Source organism: Epinephelus fuscoguttatus, linkage group LG11 (assembly GCF_011397635.1).
Source record: "Epinephelus fuscoguttatus linkage group LG11, E.fuscoguttatus.final_Chr_v1".
NCBI classification, from domain to species: Eukaryota; Metazoa; Chordata; class Actinopteri; order Perciformes; family Serranidae; genus Epinephelus; species Epinephelus fuscoguttatus.
The window spans coordinates 3232258-3249103 of NC_064762.1; the positions used below are offsets into that span (position 1 = coordinate 3232258).

The 16846-nt window shown below is 42.4% G+C and overlaps 2 protein-coding genes across 2 annotated transcripts in view; one reads left to right on the top strand and one right to left on the bottom strand.

Moving 5' to 3' along the window:
• Window positions 1-16846, top strand: part of LOC125897554 (MAM domain-containing glycosylphosphatidylinositol anchor protein 2-like) — a 178938-nt gene that overhangs the window by 64811 nt on the left and 97281 nt on the right. The gene's annotated exons all lie outside the window — the stretch shown is intronic.
• On the bottom strand, window positions 11263-14733 carry LOC125897303 (low choriolytic enzyme-like). Its single transcript, XM_049590534.1, has 8 exons — window positions 14510-14733; window positions 14343-14361; window positions 14193-14255; window positions 13874-14020; window positions 13660-13777; window positions 11673-11851; window positions 11502-11583; window positions 11263-11408 (listed from the first exon to the last, which is right to left on the bottom strand). The coding sequence occupies exons 1-8, from the start codon at window positions 14579-14581 to the stop codon at window positions 11267-11269; spliced, it is 822 nt and encodes a 273-aa protein (XP_049446491.1). The 5' UTR covers window positions 14582-14733; the 3' UTR covers window positions 11263-11266.

Below are 16846 nucleotides of genomic sequence, written 5' to 3' on the forward strand. Positions count from 1 at the left end.
AAGGAAAGACTCGAGCGCCGTCTTCTGTTCCTCTTTTAGAGAAAAAGCCAAGTCTAACTCGTTCATTGTAGCGGCCAAAGCCGTTTCAAACAACTGGTGTTCATCCGTAGCCATCTTGCAATGTTTACTGGCTTGGCTCCATTTCTTAAATCCCTTTTTTATGAGTCAAAACATAAAACATATAAAAACAAATTTGAGCTTTAAATCAAGGTAACACAGGGTGTCTGCGGGGTCTTAAAAAGTATTAAAAGTTGATAAATCAAATGTCGGAAAATTAAGGCTCTTAAAAAGTATTAAAAAGTCTTAACCGCAATTTTATGAAGTATTAAATTTTCTTGGAATTCAAGATTTGTCAAAAAGTATCCATGAATGTATAATTTATTTTCCTCCTCGCGACTATTACAAACAGCGATGTGTAGGTAGGCACACTCGGACTGCCACTCGGGGCCGTGCGCGTACCTGTGCGACATCACGCGACGGCGCATGTCCAGGCACCAAACAGAGGAGCAAAAGACAATAAAAATGGGAAAATGCAAGTCCGCTGACTCATTGCTGGAGATGCCAGAGTTTAAAGATTTGATAAAGACAGTCAAAGGTACCAACCGGGAAGCCTATTGCAAATCCTGCAAAAAGAAGATCAGCGTAGCCTTGATGGGAATAAATGCAGTTAAATCCCACATGCAGGGGGCTAGCCATAAGGCTGCCGTTAGCTACTTGAAGTGGCAATGAGGTCTTAAGGTTTTTTTGGAAGGTCTTAAAAAAGTCTTAAAAAGGTATTGAAATTAACCTCAGGATTCCTGCATATACCCTGTAACACAGCTTATTAGGTCTGAATTAGCCTATCAACATTATTAGTAGGTCTACATGAGCATTCAAAAACATGGTTTACCACAGGTGGCTACCCTGCAGTGAACTCTCTGTGATTATTTGGTACTTTAACTTTACAGCGTTGGTGGTTAAAACCAAACAAACCTGTCCAAACCCTGTTAAACACTCTATTTTCCTAGATGTTTGGTTTTTTGGATTGGGAATCAATAGCTAGCCTAGCTACGGAGACTGAAGACGAGCTAATGCTTTCTTATTGGTGTATAGGCTACACATTTTGCAGTTGGAGAGGGTAAGACCTTCTTAAGGTTGACAACAATGATGAATGAGAATTAACATGCCATGGAAAAGCCACTGGGGAAAGAGCCACATGTGGCTCCTGAGCCAAAGGTAGCCTAACCCTGTTCTAGTCAGACATCAGACATCATGGCAGCCTACAGCAGCGAGGCAGTCCTAGTTAAACTGTAGGTCAGTGTTGTTGTTTGTTAAGAGCTAGTTTATGTACCGTCGGTAGCTTCCTCTGTAGTGTGACATCATAGTCGGCTGCACTCACATTTGCTGCACTGAATGAAGTGATTTCCTTTGCGACATTTGTAACGTGTCTTTATCCTGCTATGATGCACACGGCTTAGCTCAGAGGTGAAGCGATCTGCAGGATGAGAGATCAGTTACTCTCTGTGAATAAACCTGCCAATCTGTCAGGGCACCGGCTATTGGGGCGCGTGCTGTCTCTCGTCGACTCACTCGCTTCAGTCGCTGCTTTGATTCATCTGTTTCAGCGTTGCCTTCCTCTGATTACTGTCCCAGTCACTCCTTCTTACTCCCCAGTGTCATTGTTCCCCTCTCTATTTGTCTCGTCTTATCTCCCCCATCCTTTTTCTCCCTTTGCCGTTTCCCTCTCTTTCTCATTCTCCATGCCTCCTCTCCCTCTCTCTGTCTTTATCTTAACCCCCACCCCCACCCCCCACCCCCTCCCCTTCCTCATCAGACACACACAGAGAGTGATGCACAAACACCATCCCTCACATCTCCAATGAGTACCTTGTTATCATCTTGTCCCCACAGCGGCTTTCTGTCTGGCTCCGTCTCAGCTTGGATTCCGTCACTAATGGGACCGCATCATTTTCGACAGCTGCAATTCCTCAGCGCTGACAAACAGAGATGTGGTGCGGCTCTCGCGAACACAGCTCAGAGGGATTGTAGACTAATGCCTCAGTCTGATTTACACATTTACAAAGGCCTTTTTAAAACATCATTTCTCTTTGACACAGACATGCTGGGGTTATATAGAAACGCCACATGGCCTGTAAAGAGAACATACATATACAGAGTCAGAGTCTCCTCAAATCGCCTTATCTCACTGTCTTCCTTTTTTTTAAATTTAAAATAATGTCAGCCACAATCTCAGTATCAGGGAACACAATGCATGAAATATTTATGAGATTTGAGAATGCAGTGACAACAACAAAGACTCCCTGAATTTGTATGCCAATCTGTTATTTCTTTTGATTGCGTCCTTAACTAAATTTACTTGTTTGCGTGAGCGCCGCTTTCATCTCTCTCAAAAGGGGCACTTAACGGCTGACTCACTTGTGACCCAGGACAGGCTTTGAAAGCAGAAGCACACCACAGATTGCAAAATCAAATGATCCACGCAAACAACTGTTTCTGGTTTTTTTTTTTTTTTTTTGTATTCCTGTTGGTTTAATTATGTTCAGAAGGAAGCGAGTGTATGGTATTTATACAGCTTAATATTCATTCTGTATTAATGGGCAGCTTCACATTTTCTTTCAAGTTGATCTTTTGCAGTAAGATTCAACATTTTGTTACTGTACTTTAATGCTTTTGGGGAGTTTCTCTACTTACTGTCTGTACAAACCCAGGGTGTGGGAGCCCCTCTGTGCAGAGTCTGCATGTTCTCCCTGTGTCAGCGTGGGTTTCCTCCAGGTGCTCCAGCTTCCTCCCACAGTCCAAAGACATGCAGGTTAATTGGTGACTCTAAATTGTCCGTAGGTGTGAATGTGAGTGTGAATGGTTGTCTGTCTCTATGTGTCAGCCCTGTGATAGGCTGGTGCAGGTCACCAGACTATCACGACCCCTAACAGGATAAGCGGTCCTGTCAACTTTCACTTTTACTCCAATACATTTCCTTTGAGCATATAAAGCCCAGTTCACACCAAAGATTCGCGACAAGACAAAACCATTTTAGAACGTCTGTCTGAGCTCGACTCAAGCTGGCTGATGGTGTCCCCTGCAACTCCGCTGGTCAAGTAGCTGGCAGCTGGTTTTAGAACTTAAAGCACATCACCTGTTTCTACAGCCAATCAGCTTGTAGAGAAGTCAGCTGGTCAAGTCAAAATGACTGTAGACGCTGTGATTGCATGCTGCAGCAGGTGCTCCGTCCCCACTCAGCCCTCTGTTTCTGTCCTCATGGTGTGCCCCTGTCGGACGATGGGTCCCTGCTGCTGCTCGCTGTATGTGCTTATGGCCCCGCCCACACACATTCTCATTGACTGATTAATTGGCGCTGCTTACTTATATTATTGTGGTGTATTTATAATGAATACAGTCCATCTGATGCTCGTTTTGTTTGTTTCATCACTGTAGCCAGTATCTCACTATCACTATCCTCATTCAGATTTTAAGAAGCTACAAATCATATTCAGCCACAAAATAAGTCTGAAAAGCTGCAAATCAGAACGAAGTACAGAGAGTTGTTGACTAGAGATGATACGCCGTCTCATGGCGGTCACTTCCTGTCGACGTTACAGATCAGAAGCGCAGAGAGACGTTGACTAGAGACGATACGCCGTCTCATGGTGGTCACTTCCTGTCGACGTTACAGATCAGAAGCGCAGAGAGTCGTTGACTAGAGACGATACGCCGTCTCATGGCGGTCACTTCCTGTCGACGTTACAGATCAGAAGCGCAGAGAGTCGTTGACTAGAGACGATACGCCGTCTCATGGCGGTCACTTCCTGTCGACGTTACAGATCAGAAAGACGCAGAGCAGACGCTTGACTAGAGACGATACGCCGTCTCATGGCGGTCACTTCCTGTCGACGTTACAGATCAGAAGCGCAGAGAGTCGTTGACTAGAGACGATACGCCGTCTCATGGCGGTCACTTCCTGTCGACGTTACAGATCAGAAGCGCAGAGAGTCGTTGACTAGAGACGATACGCCGTCTCATGGCGGTCACTTCCTGTCAGCGTTACAGATCAGAAGCGCAGAGAGTCGTTGACTAGAGACGATACGCCGTCTCATGGCGGTCACTTCCTGTCAGCGTTACAGATCAGAAGCGCAGAGAGTCGTTGACTAGAGATGATATGCCGTCTCATGGCGGTCACTTCCTGTCGACGTTACAGATCAGAAGCGCAGAGAGTCGTTGACTAGAGATGATACGCCGTCTCATGGCGGTCACTTCCTGTCAACGTTACAGATCAGAAGCGCAGAGAGTCGTTGACTAGAGATGATACGCCGTCTCATGGCGGTCACTTCCTGTCGACGTTACAGATCAGAAGCGCAGAGAGTCGTTGACTAGAGATGATACGCCGTCTCATGGCGGTCACTTCCTGTCGACGTTACAGATCAGAAGCGCAGAGAGTCGTTGACTAGAGACGATACGCCGTCTCATGGCGGTCACTTCCTGTCGACGTTACAGATCAGAAGCACAGAGAGTCGTTGACTAGAGACGATACGCCGTCTCATGGCGGTCACTTCCTGTCGACGTTACAGATCAGAAGCACAGAGAGTCGTTGACTAGAGATGATACGCCGTCTCTTCTAGTTGCATTGGCGTGAACCGGCAGATTTTATAACGTTGCAGAAAGGCGCATTGCAAGTAGTTGCCTGTTTCAACTTGTTTCGTCGCAAATCTTTGGTCTGAACTGAGCTGAAGTTCCTTTGGACAAAATAGGGAAGGAAAGGAAGAAGGAAGGAGGGATGAAGGGACGGACAGACAAATGAAGCTGTGAAAAAAAAAACGTGTTTTTATTCAAATATAACGACAGTCCATTTTAAGATGGTCTGACCCATGCATTTTGAAATTAAGTACATTCCCTTGTACTTTTACTTTTGGTACTTAGATACAGTAAATATCAGATACTTTAAGACGTTTACTCGAGTAATATTCTAACAGGCGACTTTAACTTCTACCAAAGTCATTTTTACTCAGGTTTTCAGTTCCTTCATCCACCAGTGAAATATTTTCAACACAGACCCTCATTTCACTCCCTCCTCAGGCTTCCTGTGGATCTTTAAAAAGACGACTGATCTAAAAATAAGGCCTTAATTATTATTAAATGTCTTAAATAAATCTTCAAAAGTCAAAAAATGCTAACAAATGGGAAGTAGGATTTTATGAATCCTTTTTTTCTGATGTTGCATTGTAAAATCTCAAATAATTGCTAACATCTATTTTTTATTGTTATTAATTAATTAATTTATTTATTTATTCAAATTTTGGTTTGTACATAGGGTGCCTGCTTTACCCACTGACCTACTGGGCGCCCCTTAAAATGATTTCTTCTGTTGTCTTAGTGTTTACAATGAGATGATGATCATAAATATTCACACTCCTATATGTAGATATAAGTTACTGGCTGCTGTTATCGTTCCTTCTCTCCATACTGATCATGAAAAGGTCCCTTTCTGGTTTAAATGTAGGAGAGTAAGGATAAAACCCAGACAGTGCTTGTCCTGTGCAATAAGGCATTCCTGTAATCATTCAGTGAGGTCGACACATGAAGGGCGTTTTTGCAAAGTTGGTCTTTTTAGTGCAAAATTCCCTGTTTATGCTTCAGACATTGTTTAATCGCTGAGCTGCAAAAGGGAAAGAAACAAACTAGAGGAATTTTGCACTGAAAGACTAAAAGGCTCATTTTCCCTTCTTGGTTTTTACAGACTTGCAGTCAGACATGTAAACACGTCTAAAGAGATTTTTTTCCCAGGAAGGTCAAAAGCCTACCTTACTCACAGACAACTCTGAAACAGTCTCCAAGGTTGGACTGGCTGAGACGGCAGCACCGCTCACAGAGAACCTATTAATTTCCTATTGGTCGGGTATTAGGCAGCTCACGCAGTGAACTGAGCAGAGCTGTGTGTTGAAGCTTATCGTGTTTGAAGAGAGGCAGGTACACTGATCTGTGTTAATAACGTGGCAGTAAGAGCCGTTCAGCCGGCCAGCGGTTACGGCCTGCCAGCATATTACCGGTGACATCACAGATCAGACCGCGTTTAGCCCACGCTCGGCCTACACTCATTAGACCAGACGTCCTACAGGAGACCCTGCTGGTCACATACACACTGTCCTTTAAATGGGGTCAGAGAGCATCTGTAAGAGCCCTACAGGCAGCGCTTTAAAGCTGTTATCAGATGACAGTAACGCTAGGTAATATTCTGTAGATCAGGCCTCCACTCCATGCTTTAATGTTTTATAAGGCTTTAGCAACACCCAAACCAAGGGAGGCACACCAGCGTACAATCAAAGGAAAGATAAAATATTCCATTCGATGTGTTTCAGTTTACATCAGCCTCACAGTCCGGAGAGATGACTCTCATTAGACTCCAGCTTCATTGAACGTTCACTGATTTTTTAGCCACAGTGTGTTGCGGTGGTGGCCTGTTTGTACTTCAGTCATAGGATCCCTGGCTCATTGGTAATCTTACTTTAATCAGGATTTGCAGAAATACTCTAATTTCAAGCCGTCCGAGAGTCTCCCGGAGCTTCTTGGAGCATGAACAGAGTCGGAGCGTTAAATATTTCAATAAACAAGTAGATTGTAAATATTTCATGTGCAGAACGATTGATATGAACTGAAACTACTTTATGAAACATTAAAGAGCCTGTGTCCATCTGAACTATACAGATTCACTGGCTCTCTCCGAGCGCTGCTGTGCCACGGCCTCTTTAGCTACATTTAAGCCACAACATTGGAGGAATACATGCAACGCTGTCGTGATTGTTAGTGCGCTCATACATCACGGGAGGAGGGAAATTTGCTTAATAGGAATCTGCTCTCTCTCTCCCAGGCATTCTCCTCCCTTATCTCACCCTGACACTCCCCCACCACTCCTGTCTCACCCAGCGCTGCTCGCGCTCACTGGGGGTGAATACAGAAGGATAACATTGCGTAGGATTTCAAAGGATGGAAGAAAAAAAAAAACACAGTCAAGAGTGTGGGATTTGGCCGAGTGAAAAAGTCTCTGCAGTGTTAGGGAGTAGTCGGAGAGGGGTTTATCTTGTGTCCGACCACATCTCTGCCTTTCTGCAGAGAGCCCTGCAAATGCACTGCGGTACTGATCCACTCTGATAAAACACTGTACTCTTCACTTGTGTACAAATCCCAAACTTAATTACTATGAGCCGAAATGGAAATGAACTCAATTATGAAGATATTGCCACATATTTGCCCTTCAGTCTTTTTTGTATCTAATTAAATTCATATCCGTCTTTTGCCAACATTTCCCAACTTTGTTTTTGGACTGAAAATAATAAGGACTAATAGGAGAAAGTGTAGTAATAACAAATATGAAACCTTTTTTTTCCAACAGGATTTCACTGCTTACATACAAAGCTGTTTCTAATTAATGAAGATAAATGGATTGTCTTGTAACAGTCAGAATCAGACAGCATCTTTGTTGCTGTCATTTATTTGTGTTTCTGTAGACACTAAATTAATCATTTGGGTGTTCTTTAAATTTGCTGAGTCACAATGAGCATCACAGTATTAAAGGCACAAATTAGCACTTTGTTTTTTTCCACTGGCACTGCAGTTAGTCTGTAAAGTTGGGGGGCTTGAAGGAAAAGGATATTGCAAGACTGGGCAAAACTGAAGCTGCACAGGCCAAGATGCCTTGACGTGAAGCGCCTAAAACCCAGATCAGACCGAAACTTTTTCAGAACATTGCAGAGAAAAGCTGCAGCCCTGTTAACCGGACCATCTTAGCTTGACTCAAGCTGGCTGACGTTGTCACCTGTGACTCAGCTTGTCAAGTCGCCAGCAGCTGGTTTCAGAACATCGGGTATGTCACCTGTTCGTACAGCCAATCAACTTGTACAGAAGTCCAGCCTGTACTGGCCAAGTGAGTTACAAACTTTCTGCAGACGGCTTGCTTGCACTGTCTTGACAACAGCCCTCCGTCCCTGCCAAGCCTGAGTTGGTCTCATTTTCATCCCCACGCAAACAGTGCTGGTTATTTCAATGATTGTGGTGTATTCATCGGGGATATGACTCATCTGAATCTGAGGACGTTTTGTTTATATTTTTCGCTGTTTCATCACTACTAGAAACGCAACTGTAGCAAGTCTCTCACTATCACTATCCTCAGTGGCATTATAAGAAGCTACTGAGTATATTTAGCTACAAAATTAGCCTGAACAGCTGGAAAGTTAAATTGAAGGTACAGAGAGTAGTTGCTATGACGATGACACACCGTCTTGTCTAGTTGTATTGGTGTAAACTGGCAGATTTTCAGAACCGTGCAGACTGGCGCATTGCAAGTAGTGGCAAAGTTTCAACTTGTCTTGTTGCAAGTCTTTGGTTTGAACTGGGCTTTTATACCATTTCATTGCTATTCTGTTGCTATGGTAACAGCTTTGGTCCCTGTTTACTTCCTGCCAGCTACTCCAGTACCCAACATCCCGACAGGAAACACACTTGGACCCATTTAGATTGTCTTCATGAGTCAACACCTCCCAGAATGCAACTCCAGGGTGTCTTTTGTAGGGATGTCACATGAACAGATACTTCAGCAACAAGCTGGTGCCAAAATTCTGAAAGGGTAACGCTTGCAAATCTTCTGGAACTGACAGGGCAGCATACATGTGTTTAAGTGTTCTAGGCTGCCATTAAATGCCAAAGAAAGAAAAACATCAACATGTGGACAGCTTTGCCTCGACTCCTCGAAAAGATACGTGCTTTTTCTTGAGGCTAGTGTATTTTTAAAATTCTTTCCAGTAGAGGTGCCACATATGTACACTCTCCTACAAATGTAAGCAGCATGATGAGGCGCTGAGTGCTGCATGTATGCGTTTTTTTTCTGGTTGCTGAGAGTTAATAAGTGTTAAACTTTAGCTAAAACGCAGCACTCGTCACGTCACTTTTTACCGAGCCGTCCAGTCACAGAGGAGGGCTTAATCAAAAAGCCCAACCGTCACATGTTACATGTACATGTGCTGAACAACAACAGCAATGGAGGAGAAATATGTCAAAATACTGTAGGTTATAAATTGATATATACAGTACAGGCCAAAAGTTTGGACACACCTTCTCATTCAATGCGTTTTCTTTATTTTCATGACTATTTACATTGTAGATTCTCACTGAAGGCATCAAAACTATGAATGAACACATGTGGAGTTATGTACTTAACAAAAAAAGGTGAAATAACTGAAAACATGTTTTATATTCTAGTTTCTTCAAAATAGCCACCCTTTGCTCTGATTACTGCTTTGCACACTCTTGGCATTCTCTCCATGAGCTTCAAGAGGTAGTCACCTGAAATGGTTTTCCAACAGTCTTGAAGGAGTTCCCAGAGGTGTTTAGCACTTGTTGGCCCCTTTGCCTTCACTCTGCGGTCCAGCTCACCCCAAACCATCTCCATTGGGTTCAGGTCCGGTGACTGTGGAGGCCAGGTCATCTGCCGCAGCACTCCATCACTCTCCTTCTTGGTCAAATAGCCCTTACACAGCCTGGAGGTGTGTTTGGGGTCATTGTCCTGTTGAAAAATAAATGATCGTCCAACTAAACGCAAACCGGATGGGATGGCATGTCGCTGCAGGATGCTGTGGTAGCCATGCTGGTTCAGTGTGCCTTCAATTTTGAATAAATCCCCAACAGTGTCACCAGCAAAACACCCCACACCATCACACCTCCTCCTCCATGCTTCACAGTGGGAACCAGGCATGTGGAATCCATCCGTTCACCTTTCTCGTCTCACAAAGACACGGTTGGAACCAAAGATCTCAAATTTGGACTCATCAGACCAAAGCACAGATTTCCACTGGTCTAATGTCCATTCCTTGTGTTTCTTGGCCCAAACAAATCTCTTCTGCTTGTTGCCTCTCCTTAGCAGTGGTTTCCTAGCAGCTATTTGACCATGAAGGCCTGATTGGCGCAGTCTCCTCTTAACAGTTGTTCTAGAGATGGGTCTGCTGCTAGAACTCTGTGTGGCATTCATCTGGTCTCTGATCTGAGCTGCTGTTAACTTGCGATTTCTGAGGCTGGTGACTCGGATGAACTTATCCTCAGAAGCAGAGGTGACTCTTGGTCTTCCTTTCCTGGGTCGGTCCTCATGTGTGCCAGTTTCGTTGTAGCGCTTGATGGTTTTTGCGACTCCACTTGGGGACACATTTAAAGTTTTTGCAATTTTCCGGACTGACTGACCTTCATTTCTTAAAGTAATGATGGCCAGTCGTTTTTCTTTAGTTAGCTGATTGGTTCTTGCCATAATATGAATTTTAACAGTTGTCCAATAGGGCTGTCGGCTGTGTATTAACCTGACTTCTGCACAACACAACTGATGGTCCCAACCCCATTGATAAAGCAAGAAATTCCACTAATTAACCCTGATAAGGCACACCTGTGAAGTGGAAACCATTTCAGGTGACTACCTCTTGAAGCTCATGGAGAGAATGCCAAGAGTGTGCAAAGCAGTAATCAGAGCAAAGGGTGGCTATTTTGAAGAAACTAGAATATAAAACATGTTTTCAGTTATTTCACCTTTTTTGTTAAGTACATAACTCCACATGTGTTCATTCATAGTTTTGATGCCTTCAGTGAGAATCTACAATGTAAATAGTCATGAAAATAAAGAAAACGCATTGAATGAGAAGGTGTGTCCAAACTTTTGGCCTGTACTGTATGTTTCCTCACCCGCAAATCTAGTGAACCCTCAGAGACCGGAACTTTGCATTCAAGGTGAATCATCAATGATTTATAATATATTTTAAGCGAAAATAAATTTTTAATAGGGATGGGAATCACTGGAGGATCCACGATACGATATTATCACAATACTCTAGTATTATATATACAATATTACTGCGGTTGTTGCGATATGATATATATGTTATTGCCACACAAAAATATCGCGATACTATGCTGTATCGATTTTTTCCCCCCACCCCTAGTATTTAGGATTGAGAATGTGCCGGATATGCCTCGTCTTTCATTATGTCTGTTAAACCTCGTGTCCAGTTCGTAATGCTTCTTACCATTACGAGTTTGTACTCTCGAAATTAGTACATTTTCTTTAACACCAAACATTGGATAAAACTCAGATCTGTCTTTTTGTGTCGAACACAAAACTGCTACATATACTGTGCAGTCAAATCAATGACAGAAGACAAAATATGAATGAAGGCTGACCACTTTATTGTCATACAGTCACATGGACGTCAGGTATGATGTCAGAATGCAAACACACTGCAGTGATCTTCTATCCAAGGTAACGCCAGCACTTGTAGAGCTTGTTGACTCTGAGAATGTCGATTCTGGACAGTTCGTCGTTTTCGCCGATGGGAACAGATGAGTCAGGGATCGGGGTTATGGTCTCTGCTCCATACTTTCCAAAGGCCGTTCTACAGAATCATTAAAACAAATATTTCACAAATGAGTTGCTGGAACAGAATTATGTCCAACATTGACTTCATTGATTCAGTGGCGTCTTTCACCTTCCGTAGTGCATCACAGAGGAGTAGTCATACGGAGTGTTGAGGTTATTTGTGTCCTTGATTTTGAAGTTGTAGGCGAAATCTGGTGAACATAAAGATCAATATGGTGACAGACGAGAAAATAAAACAGTCTGAATCAACCAATCCGAAACGACACTGCAGGGTTCTTACATTCTTTCATGTTCTCCCAGTTGATCCTGATGTGCTGGTCACGGTCGCTTCGAGTGTGTTCGTGGTAGAAACCCAGCGCGTGCAGCAGCTCGTGCTGGATGATGGCTTGTTTTATGCAGCTGTACCTCTGCAGTGACACCACCTGCTTGTCTCCGATACGACCCAGCATAGAGAAGCAGCTAATGGTTAAGAAAAGAGTTGAACAGAGATGGAGATGATTAATATGCAACATGCAACTCCACATTTGATTAATAAATTCACATAATTTACATTATCAGCGACCCTGTGTGTACATGCTTAAATAATTAGCTTTCTGATGATGTTTGGGGAGTTAATTAATTTATTTTTTTGGGTTAGCATAGCTGGGAGCTGAGTCGTTTCAATTACAGATACATCGTTTGAACAACAGGCAGAAACAGCTGCTTTGAAGCCAAACCTGCAGTTTACTGTTCTGTTGTTTTGTTCTTCTAAAGCTCTTGTTGTGGAGAGGTCACGGAGAAGGCCGCCAAATGTTTGGGTAGCATTTCAACCAGCTAGAGGGAGGAGGGCCGGATTTAAAAAAAAAAAAAAAAAGCACTTCCTGCTGTAGTTAAAGGCAAGAATGATGCTGCAAGATGGATTTAGCAGTGTTAACCTGTGAGTCTGGATGGATATGAGACAAAGGAACAAAACCCCCAAACTGAAAGATGCTAAATGATTAGAGTCATTCGTCAATTTTCATGTGCTTCTTTGTAGTTGTATTGCATCTCTTTGTGGTCGTTTTGTGTCTGTTTGTAGCCGTTTAGCATCTCTTTGTACTGACACTCCTTTGCACAGAGCACATTACACAAAATATAATAGGAAACCACCAAAGAAAGCCTGAGATGCAGAGCTGTTCTGCTGTCAAAGCGATTTAAATAGCTTTACTAATGTTACTGTGTTTGAATGAAATCTCTCTCTGGCTTCAGTATGCTGAGCAGCTGTGATATGAAGGGGACAAAAATAAACAAACACTGAATTGGATTTGCTTTGTAGATATTAAATATGTTAAAGGGTAACTTCGGTTTTTCTGAACTTGGACTGTATTTTCTAATGTTTTTGTCTAATGACTAATGGGAACAACAATTTTTGGAATTGGTCCAGTATCGAGTGAGACTGCTGAAAGCAGCACCACATTAACAGGCTGCAGTTTCACCACACAGGGCATTTGTGCACCATCAGTTTACGTCCAGTAAAAGTGTTTGTTTTTGCCACTGACAGGCTCAGATCTGACAACATCATGGAAAGGATCCCAACAGAGATAGAGCTGTTTGTTAAAGAGTAAGATCGCTTATGTTCAACCACAAACAGAGTTGGGTATTGTTTGAACAGTGGAAAGACGAACCAAGACAGTTTGTGAGTTTTATTTTGTTTCTGTTGACTTTGAATGAGGTGTGTTTTATGATGATAAACTTGCTGTTTATTTGAATTGAGTCTGGTGGGTTTGGTGAGAGGGATTTTGGGACTGTTTCTGGTTAAACAAAAAGGACCTTCCTCTTTAACAAGGTCTATCTCTGTAGGGATCTTTACCATAATGCTGTCAAACACTTATAATAATAATCTGAGCCTGTCAGTGGCAAAAACAAACACTTTTAGTGGTCGTAAATTGACGGTGCACAATTGCCCTTTAATGTTACATTGCAGCCTGTTTCGCTGCTGTGGACTGCAGCAGTATCCTTCTATATTGCACCAGTTTAAAAGCTGTTGTCTCCATTAGTCACTTAGAAACAAAAAATAAGGTCCAGGTTGCAAAATACTGAAGTAACCCTTTAACCATCACTTTAAACAGGAGCTCTGGGCTCCTTTTTTAACTACACGATACCCAATACACTAGATAAGCGTAGATAAGTATTTTTTCTGATCACTTTCCCTTAACACATGAAATATCTTTGTCACATTAATTTTATTTACACTACTAGTCCTGTATTTTTCACCTTCACATGCAGGTTTGCTGTAGTCATTGACTCACCCGTATCTTGGTTGAATGCTTAAGTACGCTCTCTCAGCTGCACGTGGAACGAAGCGGATGCAGGTTTTGTATTCAAAGTCCTTCATGGCACGTAAAATCTCACTCCTCTCGGTGTTGTCTGCAGTTGTGCATGAAAGGACTTTGTCAGTAACGTCACGGATTCACTGTGTGAAAGAGACGCCAATATGCAGAGTCCTTAAATAGTAAAACATACCGTATTTTTCGCTTATAAGGTAAGGGATTTCAACATTCCCGTTGGCCGACTTCTGCCACAGACAGCTATAGGCTTTATTCATGCACTTCATAGCAGTCCTGGTTTTTGGTATCAGTATGTCTCCCTCCAGCAGGAAATTATTAGATACTGTTTGAAAAAAAGAGAAAATATGCATTTAATCTAACTGGCAAAAACATCAGTAAAATCAAAGCATGAAATCCAGCTCCACTAAATATGTTTTCTATTATTGAATATAGGAAGTCAGCAGTAATATTGAAATCGGTGTTCCCACGCTCTAATATCATTATTGAATACTCACCATTGTTCATCTTCAGAATGGTTGTGGTAAAGTCCTCCGTGTCAGGAGCATCAGCTAAGATCTCTAAATGGAGGCAAAACATAAGTCACACATTTTGTTTTCACAATAACACACTGTGTTAAATCGACGCACTGAGGTTTGGTCACTCACCATCATCAGCAGCATGATCCTGTGGGAACAAAGGAAACAGTGAGCTATTGTGCTTTATTTTTAAAATCAGTCTAATCATCAGCCTGGACAAAGATGGTATGGGAACCATGTCATTCATTACACACAGTGTGCACACAGGCTGTTATATTTAGTGAGTAATATCTTACTGTGCCATCATGAGCTGTGCAGAGGCCCATCAGCAGCAGCAGGAGAAGAGAAACCACAGCTCTGGGGTCCATTTTTTGATGCTTAAGACGTCGTTTCGGAGACTTCACTCAGCTCACCGGGGACTGATGCTGAATCCCAGTCGGTGCTGAGTTTATATGCAGCCTGTCAGCTTGTGTCTGTGTACAGAGATTAGTGGTAGGTGTTCAGTGGGCTCCGTCTTAGACACACGGCTGATGGGAGTGCCCACCCTGGCCCAATGTTGCCACACAGGGATAATCTTATTCTGAGGGGGATTACAATGACCACAGGCTGCTGTCAGCTCACTTAGCATCAGATTTCAGATGGCCTTTTTTAACTAGCGGGGAGTCTGCGCCAGAGATCTGGGCCTGTCCCTAAGTTTTATTCTAAAAATAACAGATACACCATTTAGAACAAACAATGCCATGTTGCTGATATTTGCAGGCACTGAGGGGAAGTGGTAATGTGGCTTTAAAGGGACAGTTCACCCCAAAATCAAAAATACATATGTTTCCTCTTACCTGTGGTGCTGTTTATCAGTCTGGATTGTTTTGGTGTGAGTTGCTTGGTGTTGGAGCTATCAACCATAGAGATATCTATCTTCTCTCGACTATAATAAGAATAAATAATTACCTTGTTTATATAGTACCTTTCAAAACATCGACAGAATAAAACTAACTAAGAGCCAAACAGGTACAGAATTAAAACCGATCAATAAAAATGTCATAAAACATAGGTAAAATCACAGAAAAGCAATTCTTAAAAAGTGGGTTCTTAAAAGATGAGACAGAGTTTGCAGCCCTGATCTCCTCAGGCAGGTCATTTCAAAGTCTAGGAGCTCTGACTGCAAAGGCTCTATCACCTTTGTCAATTAATCTAAACCTGGGAACGATAAGGAGCGACACATCTGAGGATCTCATGGTGTGAGAGGAGACGTAGGGCAACAACAGATCAGATAAGTAACTTAGAGTGAGGCCTCTCGGGGCTTTCTAAGTAATCAATACTACCTTAAATGTATTCTAAAAGCAACAGGTAGCACGGGTAAGGAAGCCAGGATCAGTTTCCTCGTCAAAATCCTGGCAGCAGAGTTTTGGATTAGAGGGATTTTTTTCTTGTCAGAGACCAAGGAATTATAGCAGTCTAATGTAGTAGTTAATGAAGGCTCAGGTATCAGCTTCCAGAATTGTGGTGGAAAGAAATGGTCTAATCTTTGAAAAGTTTCTGAGATGATGAAAGCAAGATTAAACCATTGATTTTACGTGTTTGTCTTAGATTAGGTTTTGACCGAAAATGGGTCACTGGGTGGGACATTGGACCAAGGTTGTCTGACATTTAGGAATTTGCACCATCTTGACCTATGATCATTATCTCCGTTTTATCAGCATCTAGCTGTGATAATTAACGTTCACTTGTGGATGTCATGAAGGTAGTTCAGCAGGGTGACAGCCTTTAGGGAGTTGTTTGCAGGATCACAGCTTGGATAGATCTGAGTATCAAATGCATAAAAGTATAAACTAATATTATGCCTATGTATGAGGTGGCCAAGAGGAAGCATGTAAATGGAAAAGAGTGTTGGGCCGAGCACTGAGCCCTGGGGCTCCCCACAGTGGATATAATGGAGCTAGATAGCACTCGGCTTGTGGTGTTCAGTACATAAAAAAAAAAAAATCAACAACAGTGTCTCTTTCCTGAAATTATAACCCGCTTACTTGATAATCCACAGACCCTGTAAGCAGTTGCATGTAGGGGCTATTTACTTTCTACCGAACCACACCCACCAACCGTATCACCATGCAAAAGAAAGTGTGCATCTTCTCAAGGAAGACAGACTTGTGCTCATGACAGTGCAAGATGTAAATATTAATAGCATCTTTCTCAGCTAAGCTGTAATGTTAGCTAACTTAGTGCAAGGTGAGCTACATGTAGCAGTGGATGCATGCCTCCTGTCGTGCATGATATGGTTGGCAGGTGTAGTTTATTAGGGAATTAATAGCTGACAATTGGCAACTGTTTTGAAAAATTGTTTCACTTTCCAAGAAAAAAAGTCAATTATCAGCTCGTTCCAACTTCTCAGATTTTAGCTTTTGCTTTCTTCTTTGTCAAATATACTAGTTCATGAAATAGCTTTGGGTTTTGGACACAGCACTGGACCCAGCATATCCACCGCACTTAATATTTATCTTGCTACTATTGTTATTTTTATCTTTATATTTATAGTATTTATTACTACTACTATTACTACTAGTTATTACTTAGAGGTAATGACAAATGAAATATCAAACAACAAGAGAATACGATAATTGTAAATCTATACATTT

Coding starts and splice junctions, on each gene's coding strand:
- LOC125897303 (XM_049590534.1), bottom strand. CDS start 14,581: ATGGACCCCAGAGCTGTGGTTTCTCTTCTCCTGCTGCTGCTGATGGGC. Junction 11,584..11,672: donor CTGGGAGAACATGAAAGAAT/GTAAGAACCCTG, acceptor TATGTTCACCAG/ATTTCGCCTACAACTTCAAA. Junction 11,409..11,501: donor TCTGTGATGCACTACGGAAG/GTGAAAGACGCC, acceptor ATGATTCTGTAG/AACGGCCTTTGGAAAGTATG.